Source organism: Botrytis porri (genome assembly GCF_014898465.1).
Source record: "Botrytis porri strain MUCL 3234 chromosome Unknown BPOR_016, whole genome shotgun sequence".
Lineage (NCBI taxonomy): Eukaryota > Fungi > Ascomycota > Leotiomycetes > Helotiales > Sclerotiniaceae > Botrytis > Botrytis porri.
Window position 1 is genome coordinate 253121 of NW_024066090.1, and position 19384 is coordinate 272504.

General features: G+C 42.8%; 6 protein-coding genes across 6 annotated transcripts; 2 read left to right on the plus strand and 4 right to left on the minus strand.

Annotated features, from left to right (window-relative positions):
* Nucleotides 1-442: 442 nt before the first annotated feature.
* EAF01_010295 (uncharacterized protein) lies at nt 443-1649 on the minus strand (the record flags this gene model as incomplete). Its single annotated transcript, XM_038918552.1, has 5 exons — nt 443-721; nt 831-1129; nt 1181-1192; nt 1251-1312; nt 1459-1649. 5 exons carry the CDS (start codon nt 1647-1649, stop codon nt 443-445), a joined length of 843 nt encoding a protein of 280 aa, XP_038765777.1.
* A 2941-nt stretch (nt 1650-4590) lies between these two features.
* Nucleotides 4591-5847, minus strand: EAF01_010296 (uncharacterized protein; the record flags this gene model as incomplete). The annotated part of the gene is made up of 3 exons (XM_038918553.1): nt 4591-4818; nt 4876-5208; nt 5269-5847. The coding sequence occupies 3 exons, from the start codon at nt 5845-5847 to the stop codon at nt 4591-4593; spliced, it is 1140 nt and encodes a 379-aa protein (XP_038765778.1).
* A 1727-nt stretch (nt 5848-7574) lies between these two features.
* On the minus strand, nt 7575-8813 carry EAF01_010297 (uncharacterized protein; the record flags this gene model as incomplete). Its single annotated transcript, XM_038918554.1, has 4 exons — nt 7575-7624; nt 7673-8428; nt 8479-8605; nt 8676-8813. 4 exons carry the CDS (start codon nt 8811-8813, stop codon nt 7575-7577), a joined length of 1071 nt encoding a protein of 356 aa, XP_038765779.1.
* A 261-nt stretch (nt 8814-9074) lies between these two features.
* On the plus strand, nt 9075-9828 carry EAF01_010298 (uncharacterized protein; the record flags this gene model as incomplete). Its single annotated transcript, XM_038918555.1, has 4 exons — nt 9075-9109; nt 9163-9171; nt 9234-9456; nt 9517-9828. 4 exons carry the CDS (start codon nt 9075-9077, stop codon nt 9826-9828), a joined length of 579 nt encoding a protein of 192 aa, XP_038765780.1.
* A 2247-nt stretch (nt 9829-12075) lies between these two features.
* On the minus strand, nt 12076-16451 carry EAF01_010299 (uncharacterized protein). Its single transcript, XM_038918556.1, has 4 exons — nt 16216-16451; nt 15786-16104; nt 12328-15728; nt 12076-12256 (listed from the first exon to the last, which is right to left on the minus strand). The coding sequence occupies exons 2-3, from the start codon at nt 16082-16084 to the stop codon at nt 12725-12727; spliced, it is 3303 nt and encodes a 1100-aa protein (XP_038765781.1). The 5' UTR covers nt 16085-16104; nt 16216-16451; the 3' UTR covers nt 12076-12256; nt 12328-12724.
* A 219-nt stretch (nt 16452-16670) lies between these two features.
* On the plus strand, nt 16671-18687 carry EAF01_010300 (uncharacterized protein; the record flags this gene model as incomplete). The annotated part of the gene is made up of 3 exons (XM_038918557.1): nt 16671-16676; nt 16762-18029; nt 18156-18687. The coding sequence occupies 2 exons, from the start codon at nt 16671-16673 to the stop codon at nt 17650-17652; spliced, it is 897 nt and encodes a 298-aa protein (XP_038765782.1). The 3' UTR covers nt 17653-18029; nt 18156-18687.
* Between the last annotated feature and the right edge of the window lie 697 nt (nt 18688-19384).

Sequence of the window (19384 nt, forward strand, 5' to 3'; positions counted from 1 at the left end):
AGAAAAGAACTTTTCGCCTGTTTGCTTTTGATTTGCAAGTCGCCCAAAAATCTTGAAGTCTATCTTGTAAGATGAAAACCACAAAAATAATGGTTCCACGTCGTCAAAGGTAATGTTGTAGGTATTTACCGGGTTGCCAGTTCGTAAAGGGTATAGGAAATGGATATCGCGTGCAAAAATGCTTTTTTAATTTTTTTGTTGAACATATCAAAAGAAACATGGGGAAATGACTAAGCGCCGAAAAGAAGCAATCCGTAAGGTTTTGATATAATGCTTATAATGCTGTTCGATCTTCGCACACCGAGAAAACGAGTAGACGGCCTTGGATCAATTGATGTTGTCCAAATTACAAATGAGAGACAAAGTACGATGAACCAGTGTAAACGCAATGATCGATAGTTCATCGAGGCCTATCGAACAATGGCATCCCTAGTAAAGAGACCTATGCAACAGGAGCTGCAACTGGAGCAATTGAAGCGCCTTCCATGTTGCTAACTATGCCGGCACCACCCTCTCCAGCGAGGTTATCATTGAGACCCTTTGATGGACAGTCACGAGCAATGTGACCTTCGGTTCCACAAGTGTAACAAGTCTTTCCAGCCTTGTTAACACCACCATTAGGGCTAGTGCACTCACGAGAACTGTGTCCAGTTCGTCCGCATGCATAGCATTTCATGGCTTGAGCCTGGCAATCACGGGCAAAGTGGTTTGGACCACCGCACTATCAGGAGTTAGCTTAATATAACCGAGGCCCTAGACCGAAGTGTTGCCGATATGACATGCTACCGGAAGATTCGGGACATGTGGCAACCTGAGAGAAATTGGCTTACCTTATAACAAGTGGCTGGGCGAGGTCCGCCAGCAAATCCACCGCGAGGAGCAAATCCACCGCCAAATCCACCACGAGGAGCACCAAGTCCACGTGGAGGACCTTGCATTCCGTTGTTTGGGTTTGGGCAAGCTCTAGCCAAGTGGCCAGGAATACCGCAGTTGTAGCATCGACCGGTGGTTCCCGCTCCGCTGATACGCAAAGTTGGGCAGTCGGCTTGAACGTGTCCTAAACCTTGGCAATGGTAACACTGCTTAGCCTCGGTAGTTCTTGGCAATGGGCAACCATTTGATTCATGTCCTACGTCGCATTAGTATGACGAAAAGCTGTGCTTTGCTTCTGAAGGCTTACCAGGTTGCTTGCCTAATTACCAAAACTATTAGTCTTGTTCAATATCAAAGGTTATTTGATGAGTACTCACAATTGTAGCAAAGACGTTCAGCAGAAGCGCAAACTTCAGCATAATGACCAACGTTTCCGCACCTGAAGATACCGATGTTAGTGTAGCCCTTTGAAACAAGAATGTTGCACAACACCACAGAAATGGTGAGTTCTTTGGGATGTCGCCAGGAAGACAGGTTCCCGAGCTAGCCATCCCATAATGTCCGAGAGAAAGTGGAGGTACTTACTTGTAGCAAGCACGACGAGATAATGAAGACATGGCTACTAATTTATGTGTCTGTTGTGTTCCATCATCAGCACGGCAAATAACAAAGGCACCATCCTCGGATTCCCATTCTTTCACAATCCTCCTGCATCTATGCGGTGACTCATCTACTCGATCTGATCTTAACCATTCCTCAACTGTCGAAGTCGGCATATTGGCATATTGGTGATTGTTGCTGTCAGAATTATTGTCGATGAGGTAAGTTCGCATACAAATATCCACCAGAAGAACGTTGCAATTGCATGACCAGCATCATCGTCGGGCTGCAGGGTGCACAAATGCTGTGCGACCTTTGGGTGTAAGATTGATATTGTGGTACTTTGTTGATATGCTTTCGACAACTTCGTTTGTTCATATGGTAAGGATAGTCGTTGTACGTAATATTGAGGATGGAAAGATCGGATGTTGGATAGGTTTGAATATCATCAAGTAGATGTGCCACCTTATTCTTTGGTTGATTCCACAACCAAAAGATATTGTTCAACTCTTGAGGACGCAGGATCGTAAGAGTTACAAAGCCAGCGCAGACCTTTCCATAGTTCCTTTTTCCTCCAGTCCCATTCTCCCAAAACAAATCCCAACCATCAACGAATCAAACAGAGGGAATGAAAATAAGAAAGTACTCACAGAATAAAATTCCTTCTGAAATTCCCGTTCTTGAAAAATATATCAACCTTTCCTTCAACAACAGCTACTTCCTACTTCCTTCTACCTCCCGTGATACAAACGTTTCGCGAAAGAGACTGCAGAATTGTGTGTGATGTGGTTTTTGTTTTGTGGAGGGATTTCGGAAGGCAAAACTTCCAAAAGGATGTCCCTTTGTAACCTGGAAAACTTTAGCTTAGCAAAGATCCTAATTCTTGAGAATGGAGCTAGTCTTGAAAGAGATTAGCTTTTGAAATATAGGATACGGTGACTAGTGCCAGATTTAGTTTAGCTTAACCGCCCAATGGAAATCTAATGGTGAATAGTGAATGAATTGGGTTATTCCAAGGTGGGTGGTCACTGGTCTAATAAGGGTGGGTGGGTAGAATCAGGGCAGGGTAGGGCAACGAAACACGAGTGAATTTTGATAAACGAACTAGTGGGAAGGAATGCGAAATTGGGGAAATTGATAGATTTGATTGGTTGAAATGTATAAAATAATGGGGATCACTTGAATGGTTGGAGTGGGGGGTTAATTAATCAATATCGGTTGATTTTTAACAATTTATGATTTTACGGGTACGGCGCGGTACACTATTTAGGTAGTAATGGCTCAATGATAATACTAGTCTAATACGGAGCACTGCACGCTATGATACGGGAAGATATACTTTCCAACTAACAACTTGGTATTTACCATTGGGGAAAGTATGGAATCATTGGAATGGAATCTCATCGTACATTCTAAGAAGTCAGAGATTCATATCAACTGTGTCAATTTGCTTGTTTGATCTCGAGTAATAGAATTCAAAATATTGACTGATTGATAAAATTGATTTGTCAGGATAGTGGTCACCTAACATTTCAGGCACATACGGAGCAGTGGGCGAGTGGGCGAGTGGGTGAGTGAGTGAGTCTCGAGTGAGTGAAGCCCCCTCGTATTGGGATTTCGTTGTACGGAGTTCCAAGTTACTCTAGGTATATGTTTGACTGGACTCTAGACCTTCGTATGGTGTGGGCAGATAATAAATATTGACAGAAATAAGAGTAAACACCAATCAAAATTCATTTTCCTTAAAAACTCCCCACCTTATATAATCATACTTAATTATTAATAAGCGCCCAATCCAGCCGGGCTCGAGCCGGAGCGACCGAGAATATCCATATCCTGTCCATTACCCCCAAAAGATACCTACAGTACATTATCCAGCTCACAATTAACAATACAATACAACATCTATCCTTTCCTTTCCTTCCCTTCCCTTCTCATCCATCCGGCCACCGTACCACCCCTCGCTCTCACAAGTTCACAACCCTTTTGCGGAGGAACATCTACTACACCTACCCTCTACCCAGCTATCCCCTCCCTACGAGCCTAATAAGTACCTAGTAACTTCCCCGTGCAAGTCTCGCTGCGCCGCCCCCAACCTCCACTCTCTTTTCCCTTTTGCCGCCTTTTCCCAATCTTATTTTTTTCGACCTACCTATGTAGATATCAAGAATCAAAAATCAAGATCCAGATTTTCTGGATGCCATACTGAGCATATTCGTCATTGTGCCCCGTGATATTGAAATATATCCAGATTCGATAGGTAGGGACATCCCATAGCCTCAGTACAGAGGAAATAATCAACCACACGCATCCCGTTTCGTACCTTACCTTACCTTACCTTACCTTACCCTATGCATCCGACAAAACAGATTCAACTCCCAACCAATCAATCCACCTTCGCACACCCGAGCAAGCCATCTTATTACACATGCATGCCATGCGAACTCCCACGCGTTACCTAGTATCATACAACACAATGCGGCTCTGTTGCAATTTATCACTTGTTACTTGTTACTTCTGATATTGTGTATACATATATATATTTGATATTCACATCTCCAGCTCTTCCAGAATCTAGAATCTCCACCCATCGATCCATCTATCCATCATCCATCCAATCGATTTTATGATCTTCCCCATCTCCACATCTATCCACAGTCACTACATCCAAGCCAAGACTAATATATCTAAACTTCCAATCTCTACCTGCAAACACTGCATCGACTCCTACCACACACTCCCCTCCAAATACTGTAATACTACCTAGGTATACATGTATCTTCCCTCCCTTTTTGACACCCCTTTCCACATTTCCACATTTCCACCAAATATGCATGAATAAACCCGGCCAGCTCAAAAGCCACGAGATACCCCTCACAAAAAATTGAAAGAAAGAAACAAACAAAAAAAACTCCAAACACAATGCTAAACGCTATCAATATTCCATAGGTATATGCATCTAAACGCCCCCCAAAAATCAAATCAAATCAAAAACCCCGTATCTCCAAGTCCAAAATTGTGAAGCTCGATTTTCCCAAACATTTAAAGAATTCGAATAAAGCCCATCAAGGGCTCATTTTCGTGGTGTTTTCTTCCATGTCCGTTTACCGGGCATGGTTAGTTAGATATACGAGGCCATTCCGATCGGTCAGCTGGATGTCGAGGTAATACATCTTCACCCGTAACTGTTGAACGAGGTGCTGCCTCAATTACATAATCGATGCCATCATCAGACATATATGACGGGGGACGATTAGCCGTCGAGGGTCGTTCTGATATTCGAGAGATGGAACGATTCAATGCTGCTTCATTTCTTTGCCAGAAAATCCGATTTGGATCAACCCTCTATAGATACTGTTAGATAATCATGTTACGTCTTCACTATGGATTGAAGTTACGTACCACCGACTCTCTCCATAATCCATAAGCTGGAGGAGGCATTTTCGTAGCTTGACTTTCGATACCCGCTGCTTCTTCATCTCTGGCGAGTGCGACTGGTATAGGGACTGAGGTTTCGGCATAACCTCCAGGTCCAACCATTGATGGAAGACGTCGTGGATTTGGTTCTCCCTCTATTGGCGGGTTTAAGATCATCATACAGAGGCGGATTAAAGAATGGCAGAAGAAGATAGCAACTATCAAAATTATCAAAATTAAGAGAACGTGGAATTCTTGGCTCTCATCCTTATTTGATAATGCCAATGCAAGATATATCGTGAGCACTAAAACGAGAAACTAAAAATAACATTAGAAAATTGTGGGGAATAAGAGGTTTGGAAAAAATGCAACACATACCAGCCCAGATATTAAGGAATGCAGTATTTTTTGGCGTATTCTTTTGTTCCGGATTCTTGGCGCACACCCTCTCCTACTTTCTTGCGCTCCCCTTGGAGTTCCCCTTCTTCTCCTACCCCTATCTGCTAAGTCGGCTAGATGCTGCTCAGCAGGATCTACACTAAGAAACCTGCGCTCCGATCGTCTTCGCACTCGAGGGGGTATTGTCGAAATGGGAGACGAAACTGCCGGAATTTGTGTGGATTGTGAGAGTCTACTGTTGGAACGAGTCGCGACAGGTGGCGGACGACGTTCTTCATGTCGAGGTAGTGTTGATTCAGCAGCAGCTGAGTTTCGGCGCGTCGAGCTTCGACTTATAGTAAGGCCTGGAATATGGATTCGAGTTGATGGCAGATTGCTAAGGCCAACTAATCGTGGAGCTTTAGGACTTTCTGGGGAAGGACTCCTGGCGTCAACGCTTGATCGTCCCGAGAACAATGAATTCAGCCCCCCTCGAATTTCCTCCAACCTCGACTGACGCCTATCTGATTCGCCCGATGGCAATTCCCTATGTCCACTCTCATTCTGTCGTGGAGGCATTATTATATGCTACTTCGAAATGTGTCGTGAAATTAGTAAATAGAGGCAATGTGCCTAGATGATCGAAACAATATCTCTCCTTATTAAGAAAACTGAGTTGCTTTTGTTGTTTGCGCAACCCACGACGCCCCCGAGTTGTTTTATTTTCCACAGCGAGAGGTTAGGCCCTGTCAACACGACCTTGTTTGATATAACACGAAGACATTAGATCGAATAAAAGGAGGAGTTATCGTAGTAAACAAATCTGCCCGTCTTCATTGCACGCCCGAATCGAAAAGCCAGCAATCGTTCGCAAATCAGTATCCACCAACCGACAGGATATGCAGGTAGGCAGCAGAAGGATCCGGAAAGAGTATGGGGAAACAGTGATGTAAAGTAACAAACCAAGACGCACAAAAGAAAGCGCAAAGACCAAGAGATGACCAAGAGAGTGAAGAGTGAGAGAAGAATACGAAACGTCCGAGAGAAAACTCCTTCGCTCTACGAATGAGTCTCGAATAGTCAGAAATTGCTTCGAAATTGACCACTAAAAAGGGTCGTAAGGGTAAGAAGGAACGGAGAACACAGCTCACGGACTTCAAGCTCAAGCAAGATATGCAAATATAAACAAGATGCGAACAAAAAAGACAGGATAGGAGAAGAAGCTTTGGCCGACGATGATGATTTCAGTGGACTGTACTGGGTGGTTAATTTCGTCTCAGTCACTACTCTATTATGGTAGGCAGAGAAAGAACGACAGAACTCCCTCAAGAAGTTGGCTCATTATTTTTGATCTCTCTTGTCTCATAGAAGACGACTAGAAGATGACCATGGGTAGCAAATGATTTGATACAATACCGGATAAATCTGCGACGAAAATAACAGTGGCCCTGCATATCGAGATGTTTGACATATTTCCAATTGCGAGCCGCATTTCAAGGATGTAAGGATGTGACTTGTAGATTAATTTTATTTGGGTCTAAATGAAGTTTGACCTGGGACAAATTTAGTTCGAGGTGAAGCCTTTCAAATCTTAAGTCTGTTTCAGGTGAAGGTTGTGACCCACCAATCAAATTTCTTCATTCTTGCTTATTTCAGGAGAGTTGAGCTCGTCTAATTGATTAACCGCGCTGCTTATGAAGAAAGGTCAAGCAAGACCTTGAAGTTTTGAAGAAAACGCTATGATTTATGCAGAGAGCACGGATTAGAAACATCTAGATAGGTAGATAGGTAGGTGGTATGCACCTCACAAGTGCATTTAATTTACATATGCGGTATTCTTGGTGTTTACATAGTCTGAGGTGTTTGATGATACAATTTACACATTTATCTGTCCTTGTACATACTCTTACAGATAAGATTCAGCCACCCAGCTCCACACAAATTTCTAATTTTGCAGATCTCGTACTGTGGCTATTTGAATCAGCAATATATTGCGTGGCTTGAACCAAATATATTGATTTGGGTTGGTGAGGGGTAGATGTATGAATATTTTTCATAGCATTTATCCGTGCTTGTTCAGGTCTTCCAGCTCTCTCGTGTCAATTACACCATTGCCGTCGATTTAAAACATCTATAAGGCTTGTCCTACTCGCATGCGCAATCCCCATTCCCTCAACGCCTTCCGAATGGTTTGCAGAGCTTTCGTAAGCTTCAAAGTTCCTGATTCCTAAACTCCGAGTTTCTGCAAGATTTTTGTGTTTGGGTATCTTTTCATTGACTTTGACCTCCTCCTTACGTGTACTATCTCACTTCAATTCTCCCAAGAGTAATGTACGATCCGAAGAAGCGGTAAGAACTACGAGATTGTTAGTAACATAAGGTGTAGAGTTGGAGGATCTCTTACTTATAGGATCTTTTCCAGGTGACAACTCGGCACAGTTAACTGTTCCCTTATGGCCAGGTAATTTGTACAATATTTTACCATTCTCATTGTTCCAAACAACAGCAGTGCCATCTCCAGCACCAGCAGCAATTCTCTTTCCAGTCGGATCCCAGCTTGCCCGAATCAAATTCTTCTCCATTCCTGCCGGCGCACCATCAAAGGTTCGGATATGTCGTTCAGTGGGCGCAAATGGTCTGATATCCCATGTTCGAACCGTCGAGTCCATGGAATTTGATAAAAGTGTTTGGGAATCAGGTGAAACTCGAAGCGATGTAATCGTATCTTGATGGCCAAGCATAGAATATACCACAGCCTTTCTCCTCATATCCCACACCTTGATATCATTGTCGATCCCACCGGAATACAGCTCATTTCCAGCTTCAGCCAATGCGACAGCCGTGACAGGGAATTCAGTAGGAATGAAATCGACAGCAGCCTTCGTCCTTGGATCCCAAATGCCTATATACCCATCGTCTGATCCACTTATGAGAAGTTCCTCTCCTCTTTTGCTGATATCCATGCAATTGATTACTTCTTCGTGTCCAACATGTCTTCGTATCCTTGTACCGGTCTCTAAATCCCAACTAGCTAGATGCATATCTGCAGATGCTGAGAACAAGGCCCTCGAGTCGCGCGACCATTGTAAATCTAATATTGCGCCCTTATGTCCTGTTAAAGTTCCGTAGTTTTCGCAATTTCCATATGTTCTCCATAAATCTGCAAAGAATCAGTATGCATGCAACAATGAATGAACGTGTATTACTCACTAATGGATCTATCCATTGACCCTGAAGCGATATAATTTCCATTGGGATCGAATTTGGCAGCAAATACCTCTCCTGAATGTCCTTCCAATTGCATTACTGGAGCTTGTAAACCACTCGTCCGAGGTACCTATTTTACAAAGGTCAGTCAGGTGTCTCCCAGATAGCCGATTATTCCATCAATATTAATAGGTACGTACTGCTTGAACGAGCGCGCCATTGCCAGTTGAACCATTTGTGGTGGATAAAGCCGTGCTCTCGTTCCCTACATTTTGCCTCTTCACAACCATTTGAGATGATCCAAAGGACCCAGAAGCTGGTCGTTTTCCAGAAGACATGATTATAGCTTCTTCCTTTAAGCTACACGCGATTTTTCGAGAAAAGATACGGATGCTTTAAGCTGCGCGTTGTTGGCACCAAGGCCCAGTGGCAGAACGCAATATGAATTTCTAAAAAGTACGCTAAAGTGCGGCCGCCTATCCGGCTTGTGCCTGGACCAGCTTCCAGCTTCAATGGGAATATTATCATGTAGCAAGAACAGCTTGAATTCATTTCACAACCCGATTTCAAGTGTAGTTCAAGAATTATAAGACACAAACATGGCTTCTAACAAAGCCGCGAGGATGGGTGAGGAGTAAGTAATCTCTTGCCAGTCATCAAGGCGACATATACTAATGCGCAACTCAGGGTCTGGAAGTAAGTACACCAGCAGCACAAGAAACACTTGCCATATTCCACGATGGCTAATCAGCATCCAGAAGTCGTGTAGACAAAGTCAATGCCGAACTAGTCACTCTCACCTATGGAACTATTGTCGCACAACTTTGCAAAGATTACGAAAATGATTATGTAGAAGTCAACAAACAACTTGATAAGATGGGTTATAATATTGGCCTACGTTTAATCGAAGATTATCTTGCCAAGTCAAATACCATGAGACGTTGCTCGAACTTCAGAGAGACTGCAGAGATGATTTCCAAGGTACGATTTCAAGAGGTATTGTGCGGAATTTGCGGAGTACAGTGCTGATAAAAACGATAGGTTGGGTTTAAGATATTCTTGAACATCACCCCGGCAGTATCTAACTGGACGAGCGATAATAAACAGTTTTCCCTAATATTCGAAGAAAATCCCTTGGCCGACTTTGTGGAATTGCCAGACGATGGAAGAGCACAAGATGAGTTATGGTATTCGAATATCTTTTGTGGGATTTTGAGGGGTGCACTGGAGATGGTGCAAATGCAAGTTGAGGCCCACTTCATCAGTGATATTCTTAGGGGTCACGATTCAACCGAGATGAGAATTACTTTGGTCAGATATATTGATGACGAGATGCCGATGGATGATGATTAGGAACCCGATTGTTTCAAGCGGGGTTGCATGTTTCCGGCGTTTATGGATGGGGGGTATCATTGCGAGGATTTTGAAGACATGGGATCTTCATGGCTCAAGGTAGATTATAAAATCTTTGGTTTAATGTCGAAAATTAATGTATGACTTTGAGACTGTGTAAAATTGGTAGTCCGGTCGAAGTATCTACGTTGATGACTTAGTGGGATATCTTGGTGTGATTGCTGGCCCATCCTGGTTTTAAGCTGCTTGACGACTCGACAACTTTCGTCTAGGGGTTTGGTACCTCATGAATTGGAGCGAGTTGGGTATGGAGATTGGCAAGTTATCTTCCGTTGTTGTTATTGTTGTTGCTGTTGTTGTTGTTGGAGAATGGTAGATGATTGAAGTGGCATTTCAGATAAGGAAACAAAGGTCACGATGTACGGGATGGAATGAAACCGGCGAGGTGCTGGGCATGCTGATGAATCGAAACATAGCTGCAATTCAACTTCTCATGGTGCAGTACTCAATTTTTGAAGAAGAGATGAGGTTGATAGAACATTTCAATAGAATAGTTAAGGTTCGTTCTTCTCCTAGGCTTTAGCTCTAGAAAACAGGTAATCGTGAGAGAAGAAACTTTTCGGCGGTTGAGCGGAGGGTGGAGTGCCGTTGAAAGGAATGCTTGATCGATGAGAAATTTCGAAAAGAATCATGCTATCATCATGAATGGGACCAAATAAAGCTCAGTTGCTTGGAATACTCGACTGTCAGGCTCAGTAGCAAGTCACAGGACTTCGTCTTCAACAGGAACTCATAGATGAATGAGACATTCCAAAGGACAAGAAGCGAGAAATTATTCTTCCACTATGAGTGTGCTCACCACTTTCCATCCCTAATTGACATAGCTACCTCTTGTGTGTTATTTAAAGCGAGAACTAGATTATTCGTTCCCATCACGCCAAACGTTTAAATTTCAGATTTTGATCATCATCTCAGATAATTAATATCCACAATATATACCACAAATCCTCGACCGACTGTCTATTAGTAATCTCATCTACAGCATAAATTTTGCCTTCTAAGAGACTCAGGTTCAAGTGATTCCAGTATGCCAATCCTGCCTTTGAAAACTTCTTTAAACCTGTAGTTTTAGCTAAACCCCCGTGACATTCCAAACATCACTCAATTTATCCAGTCATAGACACGCGCAACATCTTTATGGTGCTACAGAGCGGTAGGAACTTAGGTTCTGGATATCATGAATTGAAAGAAGAGACTGCTCATCAAAGTTTTTTTCACGAGAGGCATGGTTGTCATTAAATAAGAGTTCTAGAACCTCCTCACCGCACAGATTTCGATTTCCCCGCTAAAACCATTGATTTTTCAGCTTTTAAGACCCCTGTTTCTTTATTAAAACTTCATATAAGATGATTAAAAGAATTCAAAGTCGATTTCAAATTAATTTAATTATATACCAAAAAAGCTAGTTTATTTTTAAATATTTTATTTATAAAGTTAAAAGCTATTGAAGATAAGAATTATAAATTTTCTAAAAAAATCGCTTATTTTATATGGGAAAAACGTTACAAGTTAAAAATTTCCAATTTTTCAACTTCAAGTCTATATAATTCATGAACAAAAATAACTGAAAATAAAACATATATTTTTTCAATAAAGAATAGTATTAATTACTTATTTTGAAATTTTGAAAATGAAATTCCTCAAATTGAAAAAGTTATCTACTTTTTTAATTTATATAGAAAAACATCATTTTTACAGGGATTTTGTCACAAAATTTATAGGGTGCAATAAGTAAGTTCGATAACTCTTACATAGAAAGACAATGGGTTCTCCAGGGAAAAGAAATAGTAGTCAGGATGCGCTGTAATAGATAGCCAGAAAGCGAAAACCGGCCGCTGTGAGGAATGTGAGGTGATTGAAAACTTGAAAAGCCTACTGCGTTTTGATGTGCGAACAAAATAGGCTGCTTGCGAAAGCGGACTTCGCAAAGAATGCTAAAGTTTCAGGGGCCGCAAGCGAGCTGAAAGAGTCAAAAACTGCAATTGATCAAACACTCCACGCCCGAGGTGTTCACTAATGATAACGGTATGGTCTCTGGCCTTGCTAAAGCAAAATTAGCCAGTGCCCTTCGCGATTTGAGTGGTGTTTGTTGGGACTTCTATGAGCCCTGTTAGTCAGGCAATCTTTGCTTTCCACATTGATCTCGAAATGTGAGGCGTGAAAACTCACTACTGGCATCTTTCCTACAAGGGTCTCCTCCTATGGGACTTGGAGTGAGCAGTCAAGATGAAAGACATTTCTCACATTATCACTTTCAGGTAAGATTTTGCTAGCAAGGCGTTGAAATTTTAAGGTACTGCAAATGTGCCAGTATCTGTCTTATTTACATGTATGGTCATAAACCAAAGCTAATGCTGATGATGGTTTTCTTCTCCATAAGCATCAGCTTGAGGAATGAATGATACAATATGACATGCTGAATAAGATCATGAACCTCACCATCAAAAGATTTTCTGTCTCTCGTTTAGAACAAGCACATCAGCCACAGTCAAAATATCCTCTCCCCTATAAAGCAATCTCCCTACGGCCCATAAACAATCTAAATTTGGCACCACTCTCATCTTCTCTCCTTCGACACTTTAGCAGTCTGGTGGGTTGGCATCTCATGCTTGCAGTAAAAACCTCTCTACATGTGATATATGTATAGATGCTCACGCCCTAAATTTGTAGGTACGGAACTTGGAAGGTCGGTTATCGATGAAGGATAGATCGATGAGATTCGATACTGGTTGCTGGCCGCACAGAGCAGCGAAGAGCCATCTGTTGATCCGGAAGGAATATCCTTAGTATATCATGATTATGATGTCCTATGAGAATGGACCTTGTCAATGTAGAATCAATCATAACCTCCTCCGATCTGGCTTGCGAATGCAGTAGAAACACTCTTTTCATCATCATCAAAACGACGACCACTTAGTAGAGAGCTCGTGCCAAAGACACTGCCAGCATCGCCAGTTTTGTAATCAGCAATGCGGCCACCTGATTCGACATATCGCTTCAAGCGGTCAGATTGACTCAAACTAGTTTGTTTTTGTCCTTCGTGAACACTAACACCGAGGCTGACACCTCCCTGGCCAATGCCTCTGCCATCTGTAACACTACTGCTTGTGACATCAGTGAACTCACTGGCGGCAACGGATTCTCCAGCTATGCTCTCAGGTCCATGCCCACGACCCTTTTGGCCATTGGCGCGTGGGCCTCGTGAATCAAGACCAGGCCAGTTGTCAAGGCCTGTGAGAGGGAAGTTACCAAAGCCGGCAGGGTAAGCGGATCCGACCCCTACGCCGCCGAGATGGGATGAGTGAACCGAAGAAACATCATCCAAAGCAGAACTCATCATCGAGCCAGTGTCAGTGAAATCCTGTAGTGGGGGGGCTTTGTTATTGCCATTTCGGCCATTGTGGGACAGTCCCATTTGATAACGTTGTGGGCCACGGTAAGTTGTCTTTGGACGACTAAATTGTAGAAGCGATGTTTGCAAGTTTGAAAGTGGACCTTCAACAAGACAGCTACGTTCCTTAAAATGCTGTAACAGGTAATGCCATAGAGGATGCTTTGACAAAACCTTTGGATTACCAACAATGACAAGACCGTACTTGGCACGCGTCAAAGCTACATTGAGACGTCTAGGATCACTCAAGAAACCAATACCTTGATGGTCGTTGGATCTTACACAAGAGAGAATGATGAAATCTTTCTCTCGTCCTTGGAAGGCATCCACAGAAGCAACCTCAACCTCCTTGTAGTGCTCTTTCTTAAAAGAACCCGCATTTTGCATAGATGTCACAACATAACTGCGTTGACCTTCATATGGAGTGATAACGCCAATATCTCCAGGTAGTACTCCAGCTTTGAAAAATCGAGTGACAATCTTCTCAACATTTGAGGCTTCAGTCCTGTTGAGATAAGAAGTACCCGAAGCAGAAATTTCCTCATTACCAAGATTGGACCAGAACATCATGGGTGTGTCGGCTACAGGCCAAGGGAAATCAACGTCACGACGAAGTCGTTGTTGCATCGTGACACCGTTTTGTAGAGAACCATCGTAGAACATGTTAGACGGAAATTCAGAAAGACATGGATGCATACGATACTGAACGTTAAGTCGGATAGGGTTGAGGCCGAGGTGGACTAAACGCTCGAAGAGTGACTGGTTCAGACCTGCCTTTGCTGCCTTCTTGTTCATGATGACAGGTCCCAATTGTTGATGATCTCCAACTAAAACCACTTGTTTGCATCCCAGAACAAGTGGAATCATGCATTCTGGTTCTGCGGATTGAGTAGATTCGTCGATAAGGACTGTTCTGAATTTCATCTTGGCAAGTCTTGGGTCTCCGGCTCCAACACAAGTACAGCAAATAACATCAGCGTTGCTCAAAATCTCACGTTCAGCAGCTCTTGTCAATGCCTTGAACTTCTTCTCATCTTGACTTGACAATTCTCCCAGCTCGCTCTTCAACTGAGTAAGTTTGGCCAGTTCGTGATTGCTATCATTCATGCGGACCTGCTCATGCAAAGAGAGGAAGCCAACAGATGACTCGACATCTTCCCGGGACTTAGCCGTAAGACGAACAACTTTGAGTTGAGTTCGATGTATACGCTCACAAAGTTGATCGACGGCGACGTTAGAAGGAGCACATACAAGAACTTGGCCACCATTGACCTTAGCCAAATGATAAATGACTGTAGCAGATGTGACTGTCTTTCCAGTTCCCGGAGGTCCTTGAATGAGACTCAAAGGCTTTTGTAATACGCTCTTGACGGCGCTGATTTGACTGCTGTTCAATTCTGGTAGACCAGGAACACTGAATTTCTTAGGCATTTGAATTTTCATTGGAGCCGCAGCTACCTCGTGACCAAGAAGTTTGTGGAAAATGTATCCTGATACACTCATTTCGTCTACAGCGAAGGTCTTCATGGCGAACTGCATGCGGTCGTAAGATGTTGCCTTCCAGACATAATCGGCAGAAAAATTGTGGGTGCATTCCGTTGGGACTGATTTATCGTTGCCAACTTTTCGGAGTTCGATGGTAACTTCATCAGATTGATTATTTGGAATTTTGACCACATATCCAACACCCTCCCAGACAGGTCGTAGCTCGCCTTTGTACTTGAGTCGCATTTCATCGCCTACAGCGAGCTTTACATCGCCAAGCTCTATCTTTGGAAGAATGAAACTGGCCAAATGTTTGTTATTCAAACCATAATCCCAACGAATAATTAAACCATCTTCAGATTGGGCTTCCTTAAGCTTGCGGTCGTAATCTGCCTCAATCTTGACCAGAGGTCCGAATACGTTTTGATATTGATAGGCATCATCGTATTTAAGAAGGACAGGGGCTGGATCATCATCAATTCCAGCAGCCTTTTCCAAATCGGAAAGGGTAGCGTTAGCATTATCCTTCCACATCTCCTCCAACTTCGCGATCATTGGCGGCGTGAGATGTCGGGCGCGAAGCTGTTCTGCGTCCGTTGGAAGAGAGACAAGCCAAGACAAAAAGGAACGATCCTCAATCAACGGTTGCCATTTTGACACATCCCAGCTCATATCCTTCGAAGATGGAGCAGAGGCGCAAGGTTGACGGCATAAAAGAACCACGACTGTATCCGATTTCGCAGGAATGAAGCCGAGGAGGAAAACATTTTTTATACCGCAGTTGTAGCATTCCAGTACAGTATCTCCGAGGGTCGACATTGGGTGCAATTGAACTTCCTTGTGTCTTGCGCGAACAAGGTGATTGACAATATGAGAAGATGTAGCGTTTCCCCGGGCACTGCAGAACCATTTGTTGCATCCCAAGCACTTAACCACACAGCTTGGAGAGTGAATTCCACAATATCTACACATCAAATCAGCCCGGCTCAGGACAATTTAGATCGTTGATAATTCAACTTACGCGCATGCGTGTGCTGGCAGTTCCTTCTCATCCTCAAGACCTCGAAGCCCAAGATTTTTCATGCCATCGACTGGAACACTTGCAAGACTCTCGTTATCATCTTCATCGAATACTTCAGTCTCGTTGTCATCATCATCGCTTCTTCGTCTGCTGGATCCCAAACCACCATGACCTCCGTATTGTCCATATAACAAGTTATCATCAGGATCAATGTTTGAGAGATCATCAGCACCGGCGTTGATTGCTGCAGCAGAATCGGATATGAGGTGGTTCCCAAAGTGGGCGAAAGCGTTTTCCATGATGACAGTATGTCTAGATACTACACAAAATAATAAAGGTTAGAACTAGGTATTGTTCAGGAGAATGGCAGAAGATGCCAAATATACCATTGAAGATCCGGCTATAAGACAGAAAGAGAACCCATACTTACAATAGATTGGATAAATTCCTTATGTTTGTGGAGGTAGCCTTTGTGGCGGGAGGGCGGCGCAAAGGTTTTGGAGATATTCTTGAAAGCCGGACAAGACTTTCAAGTCATTATCGTAACTCTAACCGTAATTCACAACTTATCCTGCAGAAGTTTGAGATCTCTTGTCTGATATTGAGGAGCCCAGAAGGTATTTTACCAATGTTGGTCGGGATGGTGGAGTACTCGAGAAGAGATGCACAGTTGCTTTTTTGATTGTGGGATTTCACATAACTATACTAACAAGTGACATTGCTATTTGGGTGCTTAGCGTGCTGATACTGATACCGATACCAGCCGATAAAGGTTTGTGATACAAACTTTTTTTTTCTGCTCGACTACCTAGTACCTCACAAAAAAGCTTCATACTCCCCCTCTCAAAACACAAACTCTCTTTAAGTTGGAGACATATTGTGAAAATGATTGTAAGTTGTATTCATATAAGTTATCATATATTTCCCTGCAATGTGGTTTCAAATCCAATTGACTAATATTTCTTGTGTTCCACAGCGCAAACAAGCTCGACAACGACGAGATTATCTCTATCGAAGAGCCTTGACACTTCGAGATGCTGAGATCAGTGAAAAGCGCGCAAAGCTTCGAGCTTCTTTGGCATCAGGCAAACCCTTAGATCCATCGATTGCGAATGATAAAAAATTACGAGAAGACTATAAATACGATGAATCACGACCAGATTTGACGGCAAACGAGGAACTTGACTTGGATGATGAATATGCTCAACTTTCTGGAATCGTTGATCCCAGAGTACTGATCACAACTTCAAGAGATCCTTCATCGAGACTTTCTGCCTTTGCGAAAGAGATCAGGTTATTGATACCAACTTCAATCCGTCTAAATCGAGGAAATCTCATTTTACCAAGTCTAATTACATCCGCCCAAGCATCTGGACTTTCCGATATCATCCTCCTCCATGAACATCGTGGTACACCAACAGCCTTGACACTATCCCACTTTCCGCATGGGCCCACGATATCATTCTCTCTACACAATGTTGTTTTGCGCCATGACATCCCCAATAGCTCCCGTGGTACGGTCAGCGAGTCTTATCCCCATCTGATCTTTGAAGGCTTTACATCAAGATTGGGTCTTCGAATCGTCAAAATCTTGAAACACATCTTCCCCCCAAGAGAAGCGATTACGAACAAAACGAAAATCGGTAGCAGAGTTGTCACATTCAAGAATATTGAAGATAGTATCGAAGTTCGACACCACGTGTTCGTTAAGACGGGATATCAAAATGTGGAACTCGCAGAAGTTGGACCTCGTATGACGATGAGATGCTTCGAAATTAGAGGAGGAACGCTGGAGAATAAGGACGGTGATGTTGAATGGAGGATGAACCAATATACGAGAACTTCCAAGAAGAAGGACTACCTGTGAGAGTCTGGGATATGGTTATTTGCTTGTTTGTTTAGCGTGGAGTTTGGTGGTATCAACTTACTGTTGCGAGACTCAAAAGATTACAAGTCGAGGTCCTTCTCCATCGACATATCTACCAAAGATTGTGACAAAGAAAGAAATATCCGCAGACAACAGAGGTAGTAGCCATATGGTCGCTGCGATTCTGCAGGCCTCGTCTACCGATATGGAAAGAATCGAGAATGTACCAAGGAGGGGTTGATGCATCATGGGTACGATGTGATCTGAAAACAGTCTATGGTTGGGCATTATTTAGTTCCCCTCATTTCTGCCACCCTGTTATGCATTTTGGTTTCTTTGTCCAAAATTCGGTTATGAGCGATGCAAACAGAATTAGTGTAGGTTTCTAGATGCATGTTCTCAATCACATTGTTCACTAATTTGTCTTTCAAACTCTTTCGACGCTTTGTCGTAGTTGTCTTTGAGCATGCTACTCGCAAGAGATGCTAATCATCCATCGATAGAAAATTGGACTTCACCTAAACGGCAAAAGTCGAGTTGTTCCACATGTTTTTAATGTTTGTTCGTGCAGACATTCGACCAAGATAGAAGATATGAATTGATTCTGCAGATGCTCCGAGGCTTCCTTGGCTGCCCAATTCATATCTTGGCATGTTTATATCTCTCCAAACATTTTAAAATATTTTATCGTGTGTGTGTGTGTGGATCTGATGCATACCAAATTTTTCCTCTGATGAATTTATAATTGTGGCCTCTCCATTATTTACTCGCCGGACACAGTGTTTCCGTTCACGATTTAGGACCATGCGAGTATTCGAGGTGAGGACGACTCCATCGCGTATTGTGTTCCAATCAGGGGTAACGAGACGAAGTTCACACTCTTTCTGTCATGGATACAAATCCTCATAATGGTTTAGGAATATATTGACTGGTACAGGGGCAACACGAGATAACCTTGCTTTAAATTTCGATGTAAGAAAATCTATCTGTACTACAATCTTGACACTTTCAAAGTCTTTCCAATATGATCAAAGGCAATGCTGACACGAGCAACGGCAGCACTCTGTTCCCATGGTCTACTTCTATCCTTCATAAGTAAGCAAGGCATCACATAACTTCGTGGTGTTCAGGGTTCAGTATGACAGGCTCAAATTAAAGGAATAGCTAAAATATCCCTCAACCTATCTTGGTACCTCTGAACAGGAAGGCTAGCGAGATCAATAATCACTGTGAGAGCTGGCAGCCCCTTCACGTTATACAGCCCGTTCCCATCTGAACAATCAGGTTGCAATGCTTATATCCGCAAGGATTAAAAGGACAAGCGTGCAAGTTGAAACCTAATCTTGGATTTACGCCGAACCACGTTACCATCATCTGAATGAGATCTTATCTGGATTAGATTCCCTGTGACCATGTGGAATACCCTGCATTCCCTTGTTTACGACGTACTTTGTACAGCTTTTCTTTCGTATTGCTCATCATTACTTCCTTTGGGACTCGAGAACATTCTTAGTTCAGCTCAACGAATCCCGAGTTCCGAAATTTTCAGCGCGTAATAAAGTGTTATTTACGTACGGAACACTTTATCACAAAGTCTTTGTGACATGTACCCGTAGAAATCTTTCGCGAAATACGGGATGGCAATTCAAATTGCCATGGAAGGAATCAAAGTTTTGATAATATATCAGATGCTATTCATTATTGCCTCTTCCGTATTGCTAAGGTAGTTCCA